At 46.4% G+C, this 15,006-nt stretch overlaps 1 protein-coding gene across 1 annotated transcript in view; it reads left to right on the top strand.

Moving 5' to 3' along the window:
* lyst (lysosomal trafficking regulator) overlaps positions 1 to 15,006 on the top strand; it is a 90,353-nt gene that overhangs the window by 40,733 nt on the left and 34,614 nt on the right. Inside the window, exons 7-19 of the mRNA XM_088934435.1 lie at positions 535 to 1,495; positions 1,957 to 2,118; positions 2,977 to 3,136; positions 5,915 to 6,135; positions 7,094 to 7,160; positions 7,767 to 7,876; positions 8,906 to 9,332; positions 9,608 to 9,761; positions 10,259 to 10,432; positions 10,771 to 10,931; positions 12,042 to 12,232; positions 12,450 to 12,695; positions 13,606 to 13,779. Coding sequence (XP_088790561.1) covers positions 535 to 1,495; positions 1,957 to 2,118; positions 2,977 to 3,136; positions 5,915 to 6,135; positions 7,094 to 7,160; positions 7,767 to 7,876; positions 8,906 to 9,332; positions 9,608 to 9,761; positions 10,259 to 10,432; positions 10,771 to 10,931; positions 12,042 to 12,232; positions 12,450 to 12,695; positions 13,606 to 13,779 — 3,208 coding nt within the window. The remainder of the gene's footprint in view (positions 1 to 534; positions 1,496 to 1,956; positions 2,119 to 2,976; positions 3,137 to 5,914; positions 6,136 to 7,093; positions 7,161 to 7,766; positions 7,877 to 8,905; positions 9,333 to 9,607; positions 9,762 to 10,258; positions 10,433 to 10,770; positions 10,932 to 12,041; positions 12,233 to 12,449; positions 12,696 to 13,605; positions 13,780 to 15,006) is intronic.

Raw genomic sequence — 15,006 nt, 5'->3', positions numbered from 1 at the left:
TATGTCCATTTAAATTTCCTTTTTTTGCAAAAAAGAAATTTTTCCTTTTTTTTAATAGATTAGCCATTTATTTGGCCTAAATGACATGCAAGCTACATAATCTATATTCTGTTGGCTCATGTGCATATTTTTTTATAGATCAGTTTTGTAATTCTGTGTTTGTCATACTAAGAATATGGTAAGCTGTTAAATAATTTATTCATATAACTGATACATATTAATTGTCCACAAATGTCCTTGCATACATCAGCATTATAGACCTTAAGACTGCTAAACGTTCGGACTCCCGAGAGTGAAGATGTAAATAATTACTTTACAGTACCTTCTTCCCTTTAGTCCATTTCCTCTGTGTCATTTCCTGTTTTCCTCCGTGTTCTGATGTGTTGGCTGTGCTATAGTTTGCCTTGACAGCAAAAGTGAGTCGTGCCGAGTCGTGCCGAGTCGTGCCGAGTCGTGCCGAGTCGTGCCGAGTCGTGCCGAGTCGTGCCGAGTCGTGCCGCGGGAGGTCTCATTGCCGATGTGTGCCTTCCTCAGGGTGATCAGGGACCAGTTCCTGAGCTGTAACGGCTTGAGTCAGGTGACGGAGCTGATCTACCTGGACCCGGTGCGGTCGTCGGCGCTGAAAGTGTTCGAGACCCTGATCCTGAGTGCAGCCGGGGAGCAGCCGGCAGCCGGCGCCCTGCGAGAGCCGGAGACCGCTGAGGCCGAGGAGAGGGAGAGGGAGGCACAGGCGCTGGAGCAGGGGGCAGGCCCGGGCGGCAGGGTGGCGGGAGAGGGGCCACAGAACCTCAGCAGGTTCTACGCGGGGCTGAAGGAGGCCGGCCCGCGCAGGAGGAGCAGCCGGGGAGGAGGCGGGAGCGAGGCCCACCTCGGCGCCATCAACCTCTTCTTGTGCGTGGCCTTCCTGTGCGTCAGCAAGGAGGCGGAGTCGGACCGGGACTCTGCCAACGACTCGGAGGACACCTCGGGGTACGACAGCACGGCCAGTGAGCCCCTGGGCGGCCGCCTGCCCTGTCTGTCCCCCGACAGCGTGGTCCTGCCTTCCAAGGAACAGATCCGCCGGGCAGCGGACGTGTGGGCCGCCTGCCGCGGGATCTACCTCTCCAGCCCCGTCTTCCAGAGGCAGTTCTACAAGCTAGGCGGGCTGGACGTCTGCCCCCGGCTCATCATTATGGTCATCCAGAAGCTGGCTTTAAGAACCAAGGACAGCAAGGCCAAGAAGAAGGACACCCAAGGCAGCTCCAGCCCATCCCAGCAGGATCTCCGCCCGGCAGGGTCCGTCACCTCGCTGCCCACCCAGGCGGACGACTGCCATCGGGGGCTGGCCGACGCCTGCAGCCTGGGACAGTCTGCATCCAACGGGAAAGACTTGGCCAGGAGACTGGAAGAGGAGTGGCCCCTTCAGAGCATCAGGCTCCTGGAAGCTCTGCTGGCAATATGCTTGCACAGTGCTAACCAGGGACCCCAGAAAACAGAGCCAGAGCTCTCCTTTCAGGTATTGACTTCCCCGTGTTGTTTGAATGGTTTAAAGTTTAGTGTGCTCTTCCACTACTGCCGTAGTTGCTTTTAATGCAGTTCTGGTGGATTATTCAAGGTCTGGGCTGTTGCTCATCACTGCAGTAGCACTAGCTGAATTAATTACAGCTCGACCCCAGTCTTGTGTTTCAGAGCCCCTCTTTGATGACATTTTTAAAGTAGTTCACTCCTTTATGACTTCTGAAATCATTAGAGATGAACAAAACCTATGTTCTTCTCTTCCTTTGTTGAGAAACAGTTAAGAAATTTTGGAATGGCTGCGATGCCCCCTTATGTTACCCATTTTTTTATTCTGATGTTGTTGGAGTTCTCTCGGCTGTAAGTTGGTCTCTCCCCGTTGCGGAGTTCAACACCCGTTGGCAGGGTCCTTGTGGTGCTGCTGAGGGCGCCATGCGTCACTGTGTGTCTGGTCTCCCACAGCAGCTGACCGTGGAGGAGACCCTCGGCGAGGTGCGGGAGCAGTTGTCCCACTCCGGGGTGGTGAGTTCGGACCTCGCTCTCCCGCTGTTCGACTCCCTGCTCCGCGTGGCCCTGGCAGAGGTCTCCTCCGGCTCGGAATCCCCTGAGGAGAAAACGGAGAGGGTAAGGACCTCCAGGACCAGCAGTGAATATCACTGTTGTAAAGGCGCACGTACGACGCTCACTATTAACGCACTGCAACTTTTTAAACAGCTGTCCTTGCACTTTTTTACCTCCTGTTAAAGGAAGTCATTGTGACAATTGTCATGAGTCATTGTGAGAGATCCATGAAATTTGAGTCAAATCCCTTCTCCAATCGCTAATAACGTGCCAGAAGCAACACCAGCAGAAATTAGTGCCAGTACTCTGTTAATCAAATGAAAATCAGGGGCAGCAGTTGTTCACAAGAGTTGGAGATCACAGCTTTGGACTTTTCTCGGAATATCCAAAGAAATCAGTACAGGTTTTCTGTACTGCATGGGTTAAAAAAGAGAGATGTGATTTTCAAGGGAAAGAAAGAAGCACTGCAGTCTTGCATTGCACAACCACACTTTCTTGCCCACATCTTGTGTAAGAGGTGGTTCCCTGATGTGTCACACAGAAGTGCTTACAAGGCTGTCGTCTCGTTCCTGCAGCTCTGGAAGAGCTTGTTCTTGACTTACAGTTTAATTGACTAAACATCTGTATGCAATGAAGCGACTATTCTCCTGGCAAGGAATTAATCTTATTTGATCAGAAGTTGATGCATGTCTTAATTTAATTGGATGATCATGTTGCAGAGATCAGGATTTTAAAAATTTCTAGGGGGCAGTGTCAACATTGCGATACTGTGTATAGGAAGTGCAGGCGCACTTCTGTGTTAGGGAGGCAAGAAAGTCAAAAGCAGAAATCCATCCTGTTGTTTCCGAGACGAGCCTGAAGGCCTGCTGGAGAAAGGCAGGGGAAGAAGCCCTCTTGATCCCTCTTCTCCCACTGCGACAGAAGCACCAGGCCGGTGAGGAGGAGTCAGCCGCCCCCCTCGGGGACCTGTCGGAGGAGGTGGAGGAGCCCCAGTGCTGCGGCGTCAAACTCCCGGGCGAGGAGGAGGGGTACGAGGCCGACAGCGAGAGCAACCCCGAGGACATGGCCAGCCGGGAGGAAGGTAGAGTACGGGTTTTGGGCTTCAGCACCAAAGAGGTGACCAGTAGCTTATTTAGCATAAGCAAAAAAAAAAATTGAGGGTACTGCTGGGCAAGGAGATTGATGCGCATATTGAAATGAATTTGTTCTGATTTACAATAGGGTGTTTTGTCAGCGGTTGTAAACGACTTGATTAGTAGACGCAGGGAGAGGTGTCTTTGCCCAGAAGAAGCTGAGCTAAAGAATAACACTTTAGAAAAATCTACTTTCTCTCGTGTTTGGGTGATGGAGATGTAGCTTTAGCAGCTTTAAAAGTTGTAACATCCATGCTTGCCTGGGGGTGTGGACAGATGTGCACTTGGAGCAATGGTGGTGTGGTATGCTCACAGGAACTGTTCACAGTTTCTGAGATACAGAGAATAGTAACCAGAATAAATGTGAATTGCAACTCATCACTGCATTATGCATATATATTGTTTGTTTGTATCGTGACAACCTAGGCTTCCAGACTATGTTACGTTCCTTCTGGTGTGAGCACTCCACGCGAGTTCTGGTGAAACTCTGGTCTTGCACGGGATGACCTCGCAGTGAACGGGGAACTGCTGTCCTGTACTGTGGTTTTCTTTAGCCCTCCAGGACCCCAATTGTTTTATTTTTGATCCTCTATTCAAAGAACCTACTATTGGACCATTATTTGGGCATAAGAAGCAGTGAACGCCATTTCTTTTCAACATCTGTGGCTCTCCCTTATCGATGAGCGCTTTCTGCCCGAGCTCCACATCGATACGCTTGCTCAACTCGCATTTTCCCACAAGGCCCGGCGTCTCCTAGTTGACGGCAGAGGTGTTTCCAGGGCAACCGCATCAGAAGGGTTGCCGTGGTTACTGTACGCACACTCCCTGTTCCGTCTTATTGCCGTTTTCATTTTTGTCAGATACACTTCACTGAAGTGTTCACAGGGCCCACTGATCCTGTAGCTGTACCGATTCCTTGTCTGGGGAAACAAAATGCCACAATAAAAATAAAATATTTTATATGCCAAAGTAGGAAACTCATTAGGGTAGCAGACTCCGGTATTATATTGTCTAGGCTGTAGCCTACTTGAACCTCAAAGCTGTCAGTCCATGCGGTGATGATCTGAGACGCCGAAGTGCCTGCGGGATCTGTATTCATTGGAGGGCTAGGAATGGGCAGTCTCCTCTCATTTCTTTCAGCCTACAAAAATCACTCATGAAGCACTAGCGAGTGAAACGATGATATTGAGTGCTTAAGCCTCTTTCGCAAACGTTTGCTTCAGAGTGATCCGATTTGGTTATCGAGAAAAAAAACAATGGGTAGCAAACATATTGGTCACAGCACTGAAGAAAACAAGCCAATTGTTTTTGCAATCTTCTTAAAATGCACAGAAGCTGTAAGCAACACCCAATGCCAGCTGCTGTTTTAACAGTGCGGTATTAATCGAAAATCACCCCAATCGGTTAATGAGCTTATGAGAGAGGAAAGCAGAGCTGGAGAGGGACTGTTAGCAGTTTGTGGATATAGGAGGTGCCAAAGACGTGTGCAGTGTTAGATTTTACCAGTGAAAAATTGCCCTTCTTGCCTTTCCCCAGTTGTCTGCATGTTAAATCATACATGTAGTTTGTGTTGGCTGCTACACGTGGCTTCATAAACGTGAAGCATTAAATTGCTCATAAGGAGCTCAGACTGGAAAGAGTCATTTTGTCACATACATGACGTAAGCCTTGCATTTCTGCCTTGGAACCAGATTGATGTGTATTGGAAAGGGTTTCAGTTAGGAGGAGCAATTGTTGTATCCAAATCGCGAGTCATGCATATCAAGACTGTCTGCTGTGCAGTGCTTATCCATTTACAGAGCCAAAGGTCAGGTGTTTAAATGGAAAGGCGTAGGTGTGAGTAATGGAAACTGTATAATGGTTATGTAATGTTCAGCAATCCCCCGTAATCATGAGCTGTAATTACCCGTAACATTACTGTTTCCCTGTATACTGTTCATTGTCCCTACCTCCTCCACATCAGCACACCTGTCAGGGAATGAAAGCAGAATACAAATTCATGCCAGGGTTTTGTCAAGTGATGGTTTTTCTTGCAGATCATGAAGGTTGATTCTTTTCAATCAAAATTTCCTCCTCAAGATTTTAAGCAGTGGTTTTAAATCACACGAGCATTGTGTCGACAAATTCCAAGTGGAAACTAAGCTTTTACATGAGTAATCTGAAGTAACGGGTATAAATGTCTTTTACAGTGGGAGCTGTAGTAATTGGAGCATCGTTCTGGAAGCTTTGTATTTTCCTGATGCAAGAATCCTTTAGGCCACTAGCTTTTATGACAAAGGAGGGGGTCTGTTCATGATCAGTGAATAGCAGTTATAGGCTGTGTACTCTTTAGGTTGATAAAACCTTTGGCTCGCTCTGTTCTTGGATGTGCATTCGTCTTCCTGAACTGCGACGGAAATGTGAGTAGCAGGTTGAGAGGTGAAGTGGAATGACCCAGTTTCTTATTTTACCTCTGAATCAGCTGGTGCTGAGCTCGTACTGGGTCTTTGAATGGCCTGAGTGCATTCACTCTTACATTGGAATTATTTGTAGGCAGTTCCTTAGCCTAGCCTTTTCTGGACAGGGGCTCTCATTTTTTTAAATAATTCTTCAGCTTTCTTTTGGAAAAGAGGTTACCAACACTTTGCTTTGATGTAGAAATCATTATCCACCATCGACTGCATGTGAAAAGGCTCCTCTTCTTCAGCTGACGGGGCTCTGCCCTGCCCCTGTGCTCTCTGCGACAGGAGAGAGAGGAGCGGAGCCCCCCCCAGCCGGGGAGAGCGAACTGGGGAGCCTGGCAGAGGATCCTAACCGGGGGATGCTCCTGTACCCTGAAATCTGCACCATGGAGCTGCTGCTGCTGTCGGCAGGAGCCCCTGACCTGCAGGTGCTCACCCACGTGTTCCGCAGCCTGCTGGGGGTGGTGCACAGCTGCCCCCGCAACGCCATGCTGCTCTACCAGCAGGTGAGCACCTCGACAGTCAGCGTTGAGTCAGCGGGCGAGAGAATGGGTCAGACGGAGTGTGCGTACCGAGCCATGTGATTCCCAGCTGCCATTCATGCACATCTTGGAAACACTCCAGACCCTGGAGATACACCCCTATGCATTATCCGAAGTGTAACCTTAACCCTATTTCTGATCGTAACCATAACCCTACCGCACACACGTGCTTGAGATGTCTGTTTGAATGACTATCCTTTTTAAATAACTGAGCACTATTTGATTCAGAAATAAATAATAAACTTCCAGATAGACTTTCACCATTCTGTGAGAATCCATTTGTGTTTGATACCTGTCGCAAATCTCTGTTGTTTCAGAATCTTAGTTGATATGCTGCAATTTTGTGTGTGTGATGAGAGGGATTATTTTTAACTCTCATCCTCATATGGGTAAACACACCCTACAGTACTTTGTACAAGGACAGTGTCTTTTTAGCCTGCCTTGTAAAACAAATATATAAGCACACGTTCATACCTGGTTGGTTTTTAAAATAAGTCCAATCTTAAGACAAGTCCCTAAATTTTTCATGCTTAGTTTGTGTTATGCAGTTGCACTAGACAACAATGCTAGAGATTTTTTTTCCAGGAAAACTTAACACCTCTATGTTGAATAATAACGGAGGTGTAATTTAGTTTTGTACTGACTTATAATAAAGTAAAATCAGTATCCTTGTAGTCCTATTAATATCCAGTGTTCTATTCATGTCCTGATTTCTCTTACTAATACGTACAACCACGTTTCAAGGTGTTTAGAATTACTTAGAATTACACAGTTAATCCAATACCAAAAAAGTCAAAGGAGTAATAACCTCCCCCACACTTTCTGAAGATGAGGGATAAAACTAGTGAATGAAAATTTGATAGTTGTTTGTTAATCATAAATATTTTTTCTTAACTTTTTCAACGATATTTTGCTTCCATAGGGTGCTGTGAAAACAATTTTAACAGGATTTCAGAATATTTTGAGCCATGCAGACCCTTCTGCAGCAGGTATGTCATCAGGATCATTTTTGCTGCTGTTACTTTGTGCAAGTACAAGGCCCTACTCACAGGTTGTTTTTAAAAAAAGGCTTGGACAAAGTCATCCCTTTGGAGTTCTTCAGAATAAAAAGGATGTTTTTGCAATGTCCAAATGCAATGTTGGAAGTGCATTTAAAATTGAGAACAAGAGAGGTACCTCTTTGCTCAGCGGGTTGTGGGAGTGTGGAACCAGTTAATGTTGTTGCAGCCGAGTCCTAGGCTTCTTTAGGGAAACATCTGGAGGAGATCAGATCAATTAACTACAGTACTTGCTAGCAAATAGGCTAGACGTGCCAAATGAATTACTCCAGTTAGAAACATGACAAAACCGCCTCACAGGAATAGGAAGCCTAAGGCAATAAATGTATTTTTTTCAAGTTGCCTAAAAAGAACCCATGATTTAAAACCTATTCAGTTTGATTGTTTCATGTTCACCTACAGTTTGTCAGGCTGCCAGGGTTGTATATTTCAGAATTGCCCAGGTTAGCTATCGGTAGGGCAGCTGGCGCAAGAGATGTCCTGTGAGGGTCAGCTAAGCTGGCATCGATGGTGTGAACTGTGACCCTGTCCCTGCAGAGTGCCAGGCTGTGCTGGTGGAGCTCCTGGTCGCCATGGTGAGTGTGCGGATCCAGGCGGAGGAGCTGTCCTTGCTGATCCGACTCTTTCTGGAGAAAGCACCCCCCACTGTGAGTACACTTTTCCCCAGCCAAAGTGAAGTAAGGTACTATCTCAAGAACAACCCTCTTTCAGCAGGTGTTGTTTCTTTCATTCTACTGGGAATAAATAGAAGTGAAACCATTTGTAGTAAGAAGCATAATATTTGCCTTTGGCCTGGTGCTTTCTAGGAGAATGACATTCCATACAGTGATTACAGTTCTGTTTATCCATTCCTTACTTGGATGTGATTAATTAGAAAATACTGCAGAATTCATTCTAACCAAGGGAATTTATACTTTAATATGTACTGTTAGGCAGCACCATTAACAGATCTAATGTTCATGTTAGGCTGTAATTTTTGTACATTGTCTGGTGGGAATTGCCTATGAGCAGCTTTCCTTTAAGATGAAGATGAAGCAGTCTCCTCAGTTACCTCACAGAAGCCGTGTTTCCGTACTATACTCATGTTCACTGGGTCAGACTGGCTTTTTCACTGCACAGTTTCCTCTTCTTCAATGGCTTGTCCTCGGCTGTGGATGCTCTGTTCTAATGTGTGCGAAGGGACAGTGCAGCCAGTGCATTTGTTTGTAAAACCTGCATTTTCTGTACTGCTACGCTGATGAAGGTCCTTTGAGAACCTCACTGCAGCTTGTTAATTTGTATATCGGCAGCTCTCAAAAGCTGGCACAGCTTTAAAAAAGAATTCCTGCAATGTCATTTAACTTGCCCAAGAAAAGCTTTCCCACCACAACTTTTCTTTTCCAAGACGTCTTCTAAAGCTGTAACAAACACTGCGCTCTGTGCAGTGTACCGTATCTGTAATATATAGTGTGCAAACTATGGGAGGTTTGAACAACTCGCTAGGTTTAAATCGCTCAGAGATTGCAGTGTCACAGATTTCAGTTGGTGCCACTGCACCGAGCAGAAGTGAAGATGTTAATTTCCTGTTCATAATGACCGTGCGCCATAGTAAGCCACCAAGCAGGGCAGAGAGGCCGAGCTGATGCAGCTCCATGAATCGGAACCTCAGCTTTGTCCCCCTGCTGGCTGTGCTGCAGGAGATCCTCCTGAACGGGATCCTCCGGATTGTGGAAGCGAACGTGCACATGGAGCCCCTGCAGCACCTGTCCTTCCCCCTCCTGCCCAGCTCTTCCAGCCCCGGCGGGCCCCCCGCAGGGCCCAAGCAGAGCGGGGCGCAGGGGGCCAAGGCCGCGGGGCTGCTGCGGAGGGCCTGGGCGTCTCCCGGCCGGAGAGAGGCCGAGGGCGACGCCCTGAGCCACCAGCTGTCATCCTCCTGGCACGTGGCTCCCATCCACCTGCCCCTGGTGGGGCAGAACTGCTGGCCCCACATGGCGGAGGGCTTTGGCGCGTCTCTGTGGCTGAGGGCCCAGGTTCCTGCCGACGGGGAAGGTGCTGCAGACAAGAGCAAGAAGCGCAGGAGGATACACCTGGGGGCGTTCAGGGACAGCAGCGTGGACAGCACAGGTACTGTCGCTCTCCGAGGGCGCCTGTCTGATTTCCGCATTGCTTGCTTTGCGCAGACGTATTCCCTCCATCCTTTTATTCGTGGAGGTGATGTGCTGACAACTTGCCTATCGATTTAGAAGCAAGAGGTCAAGAATGGAGTAAAGACTTAAGAAATGTTCTGAGTTTCTGGATATGGAAATCGACGTCTAGCATTAAGCCCTTGGGAGGCAGATTTAAATGCTTTCCTCAAAGGAGTGAACGAATAAACACATCTGGAAGTGTCTCTTTCACAGAAGGAGAGAAGAAACGGGGGTTGGACCAGCAGAGCCCTTCCAGCTCTGGGGACAAGCTGGTGGAAGAAGGGTGTCTTCATGTCATCTCTCTGGGCTCCAAAGCACTAATGCTGCAGGTCTGGGCTGATCTCAACACGGGGACATTCATTTTCCGGTAAGCACAGCTGCTAGATTTTGGAACAGTAATACCGTGCAGTTCACATTATTACTGTTATCACTATTATTATGTTATTACTGTTATAATGTTATTATTGTGTTATTACTATTACTATGTTACTATTATTACTAGTGCAGTTTGAATTATTGACAGCTACCGCCTTTATAGGGCTGAGCTGTAGGCCTTTCAAAGTCCTTGGTAATGATTTGTCTGTACGGAGTTGTTAAACTGCTTTAGTTTGCAATGGATTATATAAGCTGAGAGGGTCTCTGTAGAGCCAGGAAAATTAATTAAGTTTCTTGGTTTCAACCTGCAGCCCTGCAAGCTAAAGAACACAATTCGAAATAGCTGGATCGTTACAAATGTCATTAGTTCTCTTTGTTCTAGTTATGCACGCTGAAAGGTGCAGAGAGGCTGTTAGTGTTGTCTCTGTGAAGGGGTCTGGTCGGGGGGGCGCACATTCTAAGTGCTGTCGTATCTGGATGCTTTCACAGGATTTGCATTGACCCCAATGATGAGATGAAGGCTGGCCTCCTGGCTCAGGCCGAGTCAGAGGAGGGCCTTCTGACTCCGGGCAGATGGCAGCACCTGGCCTTCAACTACACCCAACAGCCAGAGGGCAAGAAGAATGTGCATGGGAAACTGGTGATGTGGGTCTCGGGGCAGAGGTAGGCACCCTTATGCCTAGCACACTGAGCGATGACACTGACACCCGCGTCAGCAGCACAGTGCTGTCAAGACAGAGGTGTTGCTCAAATCTGGCTCTTACCATTCAGACATATAGTGTTGAGTCAGTTTTAGTTGAGGAGCATACCTTGATTTAAAGATTACTGTAGTTTAAGTGTGATCCTGAATCATTTGTGTCAGGGTTTATATCAGTACTATGCTGTGAAAGATTTTCCATTTAAAGACCGTTTTTGTTTACTCCATGAAATCAAAAGGCAGAGTGGTAAATGTATAAATGCATGGATAAGCAGTATCATGCACACTTGTATTCCCCCTGCAGGAAATGCGAAATCTCTTTGGACTACACCCTCCCAAGGAAGTCCAGCTTATCCTCAGACAGCAATAAGACCTTCTGCATGGTGGGCCACTATGTTCATTCAGCAGAGGACCAGTCAAGACTGGCAGGGAGCTGGGACATTGGCAGTCTGCTGCTCTTTAATGGTAAGGCCCTCTTCTCCATCTGTCACACCAGGCATGATTGCACTCCCAAAGTAAGACGCCAATCTTCAAAAAAGCCAGTTAGGGCAGTGAAAAGGTTGGAGAGATCCAACTGGAAATGCTTGGTGTTTTTCAGGAGAATTTACAATCGCACACACAACCGTAAAAGGGGAACGGCAGTACAACAATCTCAGATTGGGAGTTAAATGTCGGTAACAAAACAAATTAATTGACAGTCTTGGAAAAAGTTGACAAATTCTGAATTAAGCACAAAATCGTGAACTTTGTGAAAGTACTGTATGGTCTCCTTTTTGTCGAAAATCCCTGGTCTCTCCAAGGCCGAGAGCGATAGTTCGCCAAATTATGACATGAAGTAGCCCTTCCTGCTCACTAGTCACTGTAATGACTAATGTAACGTGATATACGAGCTCATAAATACAGGTTGTGCAGCAGACATTTCAGTACAGAAATGTTCCAATATGACAGTTAACAAGTAGTGTTTGTTATCAAAACCATCTAGCAGTCGAGAGCCATATTTCTATTGGATTAAAAGAGATGTATTCACAAGCCTGTTTGTTTACAATATCATAAGGCCGCACACATCACCGGAAGTTTTGTTGCCTCATTCTAAATCGCAGAATATGGAGCTGCACATACTGTGTATGTTTTAAGTTCATTATGGTTTGAAATTCACTCATCAATGCAGATTCTTTCTGATCCTGAAATATAAAAATAGTTCTGCAGTTCCCCTTTAAAAAAAATTGATATCTATGAACTCAACCATTTTTTGTGACACCTGGAGTTTTCAACAGTGAAAAATCCCCAGAAAATGGAATACACCTTCCCTCTTGAATGTGGAGAAGTACATCAGTAGTTGAAACCACTTAGATTAAAACCTCTTACTGTCATGGACTTTGAGAGGCAATTTCCACCTGGAATGATGTCCCCTTAAACATTTTGTAATAACGCTGTAAGTAAAGGCAGTAGAGGCCTGGTTCAGGGTTTAAATTGAAACTACTGATCCGTGGATGTAAAGCACTCTAGAGCTACACCTTTAACACACTTGCATTGGGGTCTTTCTGTTGACTGATCTCTCGTCTCTGTCTTTTCCAGGCTCTAGGATTGGTCCCGAAGAGGCGTTTTACCTGTATGCCAGTGGTCCAGATTTCACCTCCATCATGCCGTGCAAATACGGGAAGCCCGGCCTGAGGTTCTCCAAGTACATCACTCTGGAGGGGCTGCAGTGCGAGGAGCTGAAGGAGCTGCTGATGAAGAACAGGGAGATCGACCCTGGGCCACTGATCGTAAGTGTCTGCCATGTCATTGAGTCTGGATTTTTTCCCAGCACACAGAAGACAGGAATCAGTGCCTTCAAAACGGCAGCCTCCTTTTTCAGTAAAGGCATTGTTAGATGTTACAGGAACTACAGGAAAAGTTGCCTGTTGCCTTTCTAATATTCAGTTTCCAGTATTTTACATTTTCAACCAAAGCTGTAATTTAAATGATACACTGTGTTCTTAGGAGAGCCTAGCAGTGGCCTATGCGCCCAGCTGCCCAGCCCAGTACACCATCTACGAGCCGGTGATCCGCCTGAAGGGGCAGGCCAAGATGGTGGCCTCTCAGAGACCCTTCAGTGCCAAAGAGGCGCAGAGCATGGTGCTGGAGCCCCAGTACCTGAGGACCCTGTGCCCCAGCGAGCCCCAAGGCCTTCAGAGCATTCTGCACAGGATCGGGGGGGCTGGGACCTTCGTCTTCCTCTTCGCCAGGGTGAGTGTCCTCACAGCAGTACCGAATGACCTGTGATTGGTGAACCCGGACATTTGGATGAGAATTGACAAATTATTTTTCATTATGTATCTGTGCCATTAGGGACTTTTTCTACATATCTGGATTCCCATCAAAAGCCCCTGTACCCTCCAAGGGAGACTAAGAAAGTGCAGACATGCTCTGACCTGCCATTTTTGTCTAGACACACTACAGGCTCAGCAGTGACGTACAGGAGCTTCTGTGCCGATTGGCTGGGAGGCTCAGTGACATCACCGTGAGCCTGCAGGCCCAGGATTCAGTTTCTCTTGGAATCAAGATAATGCTGATTGGCTAACCCAGATCTTACTTGGGATCCTACCCAGGCTGGGGGGGGACACTGAGCCGCTTGGAGAGTCACCACAACCTTGGAGAGTCACAGTCACAGTTGGCTAGTGTCATGACCCAGGCTTGAATCCGGGTTGTAGTCAGCACTTTGCTGGATGAGCTCCCCTGGAAACCCTGAGAGTCCAGGTTTTAATGTGATTTTTAAGGAGGTAACATTTTGTAAAAAATGCATCTTAGAATTAAATTGTAAAGCAAATTGTCTAATTTGTTGAGCTTTAGAGATGACGCATATTTTTACAACCTCCACTAATATCCAATGCAATTACCAATGCTTTCGAACACTGCAGTTATCCCACATTGTCTAAAAAATGACATTATATAAAAGGTAGGTAATTGCCTTTTTCATGAGTCTGTCTGGTTTTGACTGCACAGCACACAGAAATGAAATGTTATTTCCTGCACAGTGTGATATAAAGATTCAAACCCCTGGAGGTGGGCTGCTGGCTGCGTTCTCAGACAGGAGGAGCTGGTGGTGAACGTCTCTCGTCCACGCAGCCCCTCTTACTCACTCTCTCTCTCTCTTTAGGCAGTGGAGCTCAGTGACTGTGAGAAGATTCAGGCATTAGCCCTGCAGGTGCTCCTGTCCCTCGTGAGGTACAACCAGCACCGGGTCCACGAAATGCAGAGCTGCCATGGCTACTCCATGATCCACCAGGTGCTCATCAAGTCCAAGTGCATCGTGGGCTACCATATGCTAAAGGTCAGCAATGCCTCTGCAGAACCATTAACATGACATGACATTGCTGTTATGTGCTCCAAAAACACGAACATAAATAAACTTCAGTCTGAACTTGTCTCTCTGGCTATCAAGGAGGCCGAATAAGTTCTGAGCGTTCAGTCCTGCTGACATAATCTTGTCCAGTTGGCATTCCAAAAGTGCCTCTACCCTCAGTAGCTTTCTCTTGTGTGTTTTCTGAATTACACAGACTTGCCGGGTCTGAGCAGGAGTTGGTTTTACATAGGCCTTGTTAGCTCGTATCTGTTCTTGATATTTTTTTAGATATCTATTTTCTGGCACTGTGGTTGTCACTTTCACGTTTGCAGACAGCCTGATAGAATGTAAAATGTCTGTAATGCAATGTTGTATGTCTGATGTACGAGCCTGGTCACCACAGATGGATTCCTTGCACTTGTCCTCTTGCATGAAAGTGGAATAACATCCTAATTTATATTCCAGGTCTTAGTACTGGTGAGGGAGCTAATCTCCTACACTGACTTAGCAACAACAATACTCTACTTTTCTTGAAGTTTTCTTTTCCTCTTTCCCTTAAAACTGTGAAAGTTCACTTTCTGTATTCTTTGAGAAAATAATTATTTTCCCTAAACTGATATCCACCATTCTGGACTCCAAACAAAAGACCTTGGGCTGTGTTTGTCACAGTGTTTTATACACAAGCTCCAGCTGTGGTCAGTCAAACCAGCAACCCTCAATTGATGCACACCTTCCTGAAATTTCCCAGCTTGCCTAGATCTACAAATATTATGGCAGAGCTGTAAGGGAACTTTTCCGTATCCTGGGCCCATAACGTGCCCTTTCTATTGTCTTGCCATTTATATAATTACAGATATTCTGTTCCTCGCATACATGTATGAAAGTGAGTTTCAATAATGCAGGTGGAGCACAGAAGTAAGGCTTTTGTTCTGCTGGAGTGATGGGCGGTGTAGTGGTGCTGAATGAATGGTTTGCTTTATGCAGGAGCCTTTCTTAATGGCTAATGAACAGGCATTATTTAAATCTTAAGGTATGACATCATTAATCTCATACAGATACATTTCTTGAACTGGTTATAAGTACTAGTATGTTAAAATGTCATCGTAGTTTGCGAGTTTGTCTGCCTGCTCTGTCATAATTTCCGTACACCTTCCATTGTGTTATTCGAACACAACACATAGTTTTGTAGTAATCCAGTTTTTCCAGAATATTTGT

The sequence above is a fragment of the Atractosteus spatula genome, chromosome 15 (assembly GCF_055471065.1).
Source record: "Atractosteus spatula isolate fAtrSpa1 chromosome 15, fAtrSpa1.hap1, whole genome shotgun sequence".
Lineage (NCBI taxonomy): Eukaryota > Metazoa > Chordata > Actinopteri > Semionotiformes > Lepisosteidae > Atractosteus > Atractosteus spatula.
Note: the sequence above shows the minus strand (reverse complement) of the source record. Positions and strands in the feature narration are given on the sequence as shown.